The following is a 7,928-nucleotide window of genomic DNA, read 5'->3' on the forward strand; positions in this document are numbered from 1 at the left end:
TTTTTGGCCACATTTCTCTCCCATAAACTGAGAGTAACGTTGCCTTTACTGCCATCTAGTGGTCAATGCTGAGTAATACAGTAGAGAAATGAATGGACAGAAATGACCCGAGCCACAGCAACAGTATGAGAATATTAACTATTTTCCCCTGTAGCACATGATAATGATAATAATGGAAAGCAACTGCACTTTAATTCCTTTCGTAAAAAGTAAACATGTTTCTGATTAAAGCCCCTTTAGGTTAATGAATGAATAGATATGTGACGACGATGAACTGTCAATGCTGTACTTTCTTGCCTTAAAAAAGATAAAATTCAACATCTGATATACAATGTTGAAATAAAAACTCTTCATTTATCCCTGAAATAGGACTCTGTTCTTTAGAACAGGCAATAATGTGACTATGTTCTATTAAAGTTACTGATAAAGGATTTAGCAGTACCTGATATTTATCATCCACTGGCTTCTAAAAGGATCCAGTCTATAAAGAGTTTTGAATTTTCCAGCTTAAATGACTATAATTAAAAAAAAAAAAAATCCTGTCTGGTGTCTGAGACAAAATGCCTCACATGTGCACAGATCACATTTCAGTACAGAGCAGTTTATGAGGAGTCGTTCCCCATTAATCTCCCCCTCAACAGTAGTTAACACATCAGCCTGCACTCGTCTGAGCCTGAGGTGCAATAACACACTCCAATCTCATGGGTGACAGACGGAGGAGATTGAGAAGTAGGAGGGAAAACTCAGCAATGACCACAGCAGCACATCAGAGGAGATGTCAGAAGCATCAAAAATATTGATTACCCAGCATCTTCTTCACCTCTGAGGTGGTGGATGAAATGAATGGGGGGTGGGGTGTGTGGCTGGGTAGGGTTGTCTCTGATGGCTACGGCTCAGAAAACAAAATCCACTCCGTCTTCTTTGATGTTAATGGCAGAGATATTGTAAGGTAGAGGAGGAACAGAGTGATACGGTGTTGGCTGAATGGCTTCTGGGTCTTGTCTTTGGCTTTGACTTCTTGTCCGCAGATTAGTTCATTAAGCAGTGGCTGACAAAAGACATGCTTCTCTTTCACAAATACCAACAACCACAAACAGTATTTGAAACCAAACGGCTGCTTGGGTTTAAATCTGCTTTGCCTGTACTTCAGAGAATCTAAGGGTCAATTTTTAAATGCCAGTTAACTTAATTTTACAACCTTGATGCAATTATCAACCCACACAGAGTCGATTAAAACTCATGAGCTCTGTGTCTGCTATCTGAGCAAAGGGGTACTTCAGCGACTTATTATGGCGTCTTTATAAAACTGGGGGATTTAGGCGACAGAGATTAAAATAGAAAAGTCAAAACTAAAGCAGAGGAGGCAGAGAGTGAAGTGAAACCTCAAAAATGATGGATCCTACACTTCCCATAATGCAACTCAGTGGGATCCTTCCTTGATCTTCTCTGCCTGGCGTCCATCATCAGTGGAATTTTCCATTGAAAATTTAAGGCCCAGTCCGAGATAATCCTGCTAATTCTTAGTTATTTAGTCAGACTTTAGAAAACTCCTTCAAGAGCCACGGGAGACATTATACAACTGTTTTCACAACTTGAGTGAAACTTCATATGACGAGTAAACTGATCATCATGTGTAAAATGAGTAAGATTGGTAAAATCTTTCAGTCTGGAAACACTGACTGGAGAATCCATTCAGCCCCCTCAGTCCCAGTAAGTCCCAGTAAGTCACAACTAATAATGATACTGGACCAAGGTCCGTGCTGTGTAATAGAACTTCAGATTGGGAAGATATTTCTTGAGCGGCTCTTTTTGCCCCTGCAGAGAATGCCAGCAATGACAAACATGACCTTTGACCTCTCACCTCTCCACCCCTCACCTTCCATGACTTTACACACAAGCATGTGAGATGAATGATAGTCTTTATTTGGTTCGTTTTTAAATATACAGAGCAAACCTCGTGAATCTTACTGACTTTGGTGATGTCCTGTCTTTTGATTTTACACCACCAGCAGGTGAAAAATCTATTTTGTCCAACACTTTAGTTTGTATGAAGAAACCTCGAACTCTACAGGCTAACCACATGAATGTTAAGCTAGTGTTCTTATAGTTCCTGCTCTTAGAGTTAATCCGCTGATGTTTATTCTGTCACAGTGTGCAGAGGATGAACCTTCTTGATTTAGGAAACAATATGATCTTTCATTTGGCCCCACTGTCAGGCCAAACCTTAGCTTTGGGGAAAAAAAAAACAAAACAAAAAAAACAAAGTTGTCTTTTCAGTTTTCATCCAATGAAACTGAATGCTTTGAATAGTCTTAGAGTGGTAGATCCCAGCATGCATTTGGGCTGAAAGCAGTGAGGCTGTCTGTCCGTCACAAGGCCTGTCAGTTAGGTCTAGAAGAAATGTTTGTTTTAGACGCCATTGTAAATCAGCCATGACATGACAATAGCTGTTACTGAAAGCAAAATGCTTCCCACCCATCTTTGTATACATTCTGAAATTATAGGCTCCCAGTGCTACGTGACCTTTAACAACCCATGCAAGCCATCCAGACATCTTAACATGATTTATTCCAAACCAATCAGAGTAAGACAGCTAAGTAGATCATTACACAGAGACTGCATTCATAAACATTCTAATTGGAGCCAATGAAGAATTTTTTTTTTCTGGATTTCACCAACAGCATCTTTCTGTGATGAGCTCGTCCTGAACCAGCAAGTCAGAGCCTTGTTTATGTTAGAAGGAGATGGATCAGGCACAACCTCTCAGCCCATTTCCTCTGTTGATTTTTTGCTTTGGGGCTTGAGGGAACATGCCCAACCCCCTGCCACAACACAAACACACACACACACACACACAAACACACACCACTGGAGGAGGAAGCAAACTTGTCTCGTGGTTAATAAGCAGTGGCAGAGCAATTTGTTCTCAGTGGACTGAGCAAACAGGACCTGCTGTCTCCTCATTTGATGAATGTAATTGGTGACAGAGACAAATTTGACATATGTTGTAACTGTCACAATGAAGTCTCTGTTGGAACAAACTGATTTATTAGTGTGTGTTGTTTTCCATTGCAATTAACTGAGTATGCAGAGTTAGAAATTGTCGCTTTTATCAGGTCCTTTAGTGTCACAGTCCAGCCAAGAGGATATAAGTAGATATAGTATAACTTCACTGACACAAAGAATTAAAAAAAAAGTTAAAGTGAGTTACCCACCAGGTGGCTCCATCGGATCTGAATGTTTCACATGTAAGAATAACTTCAAATGAGAGCGTCTGAGCCAGTGAAGGCAGAGAAATGAACACTAATTTTAATTACAGAAGCCGAAGCTGAATTTTAAATTAAAATCAAGAGTTTTGTCCACGTAAACGTGCATCAGGAACAAGTGACACTTCCAGCTTGTGTAGCTTAAACAGATTATTTCGTGCTGTGTTAGGGAAACTTTGAAAGTGTATTTAGTTAAACTCAGCTTTTTACGCTTTACGTACCACTGACACCGGCGGTCAGTGAATCGTTTGACCACAAGGTGCCAGCATAATCCAACTATCCGTCTCTCTTCACAGCATTGGAATTCAGAGTTTTCTCTTGGGGAGCACATCAGGTTTTTGTTGTGTGCATAGGTCAAGTCATTTGGGTTTATAGAGAACTTAGAAACACTGGTCTTAGAGCATTTGAAAAGATCCCGTATTTCTCACACTACAGGCTAAAACAGACCCCTCTTTGGCGGCCTTGCAGCCATTACGCACAAACTTTCCCTGAATCACAGTTTAGAGATGATACTGACAGTTCAAGAGTCTGACACTGTTACACGATAAACAGACCACACACTGCACGGCGGTAATTACCTTTACCCACGACAGAGAGGGTGTGAACCTGCAGTTACAAGTCTATCAGCCCTCGCCGACGACTCACCCTCAGGCTTTTTTACATTGTAAAGAACATTAAGAGTAACCTGAGCTGTTCACTTAAAAGTCTGTAACAAGCATGCATGGCCATACATGTCAAAACAAACGTTTTCTCTAAAATATTTAAATGTACAGCAGAATATCTACCAGTGGTGAGATGAATTTTTCAGATGATTATTGTTAGCTTAATAATAAATAAGATGAATAACCTCTCTCCACTTGCACTGATCCACCTGTTCTAAAAACAATGGGAAGAACAGCTGAAGAGGGGTAGGTAAAGTTAATTTACTTCTCAGCGCGTAAAATGAGATAAGGTCAAATGTGACATGCGTGTATTTAGCCAGGATCAGGAGTTTAAGAGAGGACAGAAGTCAAGAGTTAAGACTAAAGCCCAGGGGACGTTACACTGAGAAGACCACCTGTAGCGTCCTATTGCCATGCCGATGTTGTCCCCCGCGTCTCACAGCATGTGAATATGCAACATAGAAGAGGTTTACTACAGCTTACTTATCCCCTTATGTGGCCCCTAAAGCAAGTTACAACTTTTAGTTAAATATAAATGAAGCTATCACTGCCATAACTCAGACACAACACACTGAAATCAGAGCAGACCACAGCATTCAGTTTGTGTTTTAAAGCGTGAATTACACCAAGAACAACGTCAGAGATGGTTCACGGTGTCAAACACCAGGAAAAGGGTTTGGCGAGAAGAACAAGGACGCACGAGTGAAAATTCAATAAAAGTTGTTTTATTCTCAAAATAGAATTTTCTATCAAAGTAGAATTATACATATTTACAATCTCGTAATTTTTCATATACAAATGTACAATATATGTACACCAATAATTATATAAATACACTTTACGCGCTAATGCAACCCGTATGAGACAGTATTAAGGCATTGATTAATGTTAATCCATCTTGTAGACAAAATGGCGATGGCCTCATTTCAAGCAGAGCAGTCTCATTGTGAATCTCATGTTTAAGACACAGCGGTTCTTTACAGTAAGAAGGAGAAGAGCTTCAGCTATACCATGTAACCTATCGACAAAGGGATCTTGCCAGCTGCATGCATTCAATTAAGCCCAGATAAGACTCTGCATTCTTAGTGCCAGGTACATTGTTCTGCTGCTGAGAGTCTCATTATTTAAAGAGAAGCCATTAGGCGTTCATTAATGTGCTAATTACAACACGCTGATGGACAATCCCAACACAATTAGTCACCACCCTCCCCTACCCAACCCCCCTCGATTCAAACCTTAGGACGTCATTTGGATAAGGCAAGGAATGAGCACTTTACAACCTCATTCTATAACTTCCATGAGCAGACATGACCACAGATACTTCACATTAGGGGAGTGCTGATGACCGAAGTGTCATCTAACTTGGCAGTTTGGTAACTCACTTTGAATAATTTTCCATATGACATCATTTTAACCAGTCTTTATGCCACTGTGTCCTCACAAGCGCTCACGTGCGCTGCTTTTAGTCTTTAGTGACAAATGACAGGCTAAGATGCATTTCAGCCGGCAGACCCCCCCCACCCTCCCGATCAAACCCGGGAGAGTGGCATCTGTTTGGGGCAGGAGACGGAGCTGGCCGTTCCGGACCTCCAGGTTAGTCCCGTGCTCACGTCACTGTACATGGAGCCCGCCGAGGCTTTACTCCCCCAGCAGCACCGCGTGCAAAAAGTTCTCCACGAGTCCAGTGTTTTCCCGGACCAGATCCAGGCTCCTGAGGTGATACCCACCAGGAGGCACATAAAGTATTTCAGCATGAACACCGCATAATCCGGCCTCTGCCTGCTCGGGTCTGTCTGGCATGTACAGTTGTGCGTAATTTCCCACGTCTGTCGGTTGTGCTGCTCGTAAAAGTAACACGCCACAATGACAGTGGCTGGGACTGTGTATAAAACTGTGAAAACTCCTATCCGAATCATCAGCCTCTCCAGTTTATCAGTCTTAGTCCCTCCTTGTTTGATTACACTCCTGATCCTGAACAGCGAAACGAACCCAGCCAACAAAAACATGGTACCGATGAACAGGTAGATAACCAGCGGTGCCAACACAAACCCCCGCAGGTTATCCAAATTCTGGTTACCTACATAGCAAATCCCAGCCACAGAGTCTCCGTCCACGGAGCTCAGAGCCAAAACTGCTATGGACTTCATGCTGGGGATGAGCCAGGCGGCCAAATGAAAGTACTGTGCGTAACTGGCTATAGCTTCGTTCCCCCACTTCATGCCTGCGGCGAGAAACCAAGTGAGGGACAGTATCACCCACCAGATTGAGCTGGCCATGCCGAAGAAGTAGATGAGCAGGAAAACGATGGTGCAGAGCGCAGGACCCGTGGTTTCATAGTGGATGTGTTCAACGCCGTTGTCTCTGTTGCAGGCCACTTCCTCATGTCCGGCGATCAGCCTGACGATGTATCCCACCGACACAAACATGTAGCAGGCAGAGAGGAATATGATGGGGCGCTCCGGGTACTTGAACCTCTCCATGTCGATTAGAAAAGTCGCCACGGTTGCGAATGTGGAGATGAAACACAGGACGGACCACAGGCCGATCCAGAAAGCGGTAAATGTCCTCTCTTCCTGGGTAAAGTAGGGGTTGTGGCACGGCATGGCGCAGTTGAGAATCTGTCCTGTTTTGACGCGATTGTGCAGCGGGTGGCTGTCGCTGGTCACCGGTACCATGGGCGCACGGCAGAAACATCCAGGCTCACACGGGGAAGCTGCTGGTTTGTGTTTCCCGGGTATGCCGCGACCATAGCCGCTCTTTTTCCTGGGGTTGAAAGGCTTCAGGGGCCGGTTGGTCGGCTTCGCCACCACGGGTGAGGCAGTCGTGGTCTGGCTCCGGTTGTAGTCCATGCACAACGTGTCCTGGTTACCTTGCTCGGGCAGCAGGTCGCACCTCATCCGGTCTGGCCACGGAAAGCCGTACTGCCTCATGAGCGGAGCGCAGCCAGCTTTGGCCCGCTCACACACGCTCCTGCACGGCGGCAGCGGCTTTTTGTAGTCCTCCAGGCAGATCGGTGTGTACATGCTGCAGAGGAAGAAGCGCAAGTCCGGGGAGCACTTTATCTCCACCAGCGGCCAGAACTGGTGCACCTCCAGGCCGGCTTCGTCCTGCGTGTCGTGGTTGAACTGGTTGGGCATGTAGGTGTAGTTGTAGCCGATGCCTTTGCACAGAGGCACGGAGATCTCCTGGCACTGGAGCTCCTTGGCCGCCATGCAGCGCGTTCCGTGCCAGATGAGGGTTAACAGCACACACCATCCCGGGATGCTCCTCTCCATCGTTGTTTTCTGTTTTTGTCCTCGATAAAGTGCGAGCGAACTTGCGCTTTGCAAGTAGGCTGCAAGTCCAATTAATCCAGGGACGCTGCTGAACTCATGCTAGAGCGCAGACAGTTTGTGATGGTGCGTCTTATCTGTAGTATCCAAAAAAAAAAACAAGCGCTTTACTTCTTTCACACAGTCTGGGATACTGCCAGTCTCCTCTCTTACTCTCTCTCTCTCGCTCTGTCGGTCTAGCGCCGTGTCTCTCTCTGCATGCTGTCTGACGGGTGGGTGTGTTGGGTTTTATACAGGAGGAACGAGGACACTCCCCCAGCATGTGCGGGGAGGGAGAATCAGTCAATCCATGCTTCCTTCTATAGGTGTTTGTTTAAAATGTTCACCCTGGAGGAAGGGTTATAATCACTTTGTCTGTGTTTACCCCGACCCCCAACACGCACAGACTCACACATACTGCCCATTACAAACAGGGGGGGTTATAATACAATAGGGACATTAGGACGGACGCAATTAGGGACACGATGCAGACACACTAACATAATGTCAGCCTGTACAAACTTTTAGGCGGGTCAGGGTATCCCAAAACGCATCGCTGTTTTAAGTTAAATGACAAAGGGGGAAACTATAACTAACTAATTCGCTGAAAGGTCATGGTTTCCTTCATCTAAGTGGTTGTTTGCATAATGACTGGAAGTCAAACTACATTTCCTATTTCCTCTGATTTT

General features: G+C 44.5%; 1 protein-coding gene across 1 annotated transcript; it reads right to left on the reverse strand.

The window, feature by feature from the left end:
- Nucleotides 1–4,652: 4,652 nt before the first annotated feature.
- LOC121193684 (frizzled-8-like) lies at nucleotides 4,653–7,419 on the reverse strand. Its single transcript, XM_041056117.1, has one exon. The coding sequence runs from the start codon at nucleotides 7,201–7,203 to the stop codon at nucleotides 5,458–5,460; it is 1,746 nt and encodes a 581-aa protein (XP_040912051.1). The 5' UTR covers nucleotides 7,204–7,419; the 3' UTR covers nucleotides 4,653–5,457.
- Between the last annotated feature and the right edge of the window lie 509 nt (nucleotides 7,420–7,928).

Source organism: Toxotes jaculatrix, chromosome 14 (genome assembly GCF_017976425.1).
Source record: "Toxotes jaculatrix isolate fToxJac2 chromosome 14, fToxJac2.pri, whole genome shotgun sequence".
NCBI classification, from domain to species: Eukaryota; Metazoa; Chordata; class Actinopteri; family Toxotidae; genus Toxotes; species Toxotes jaculatrix.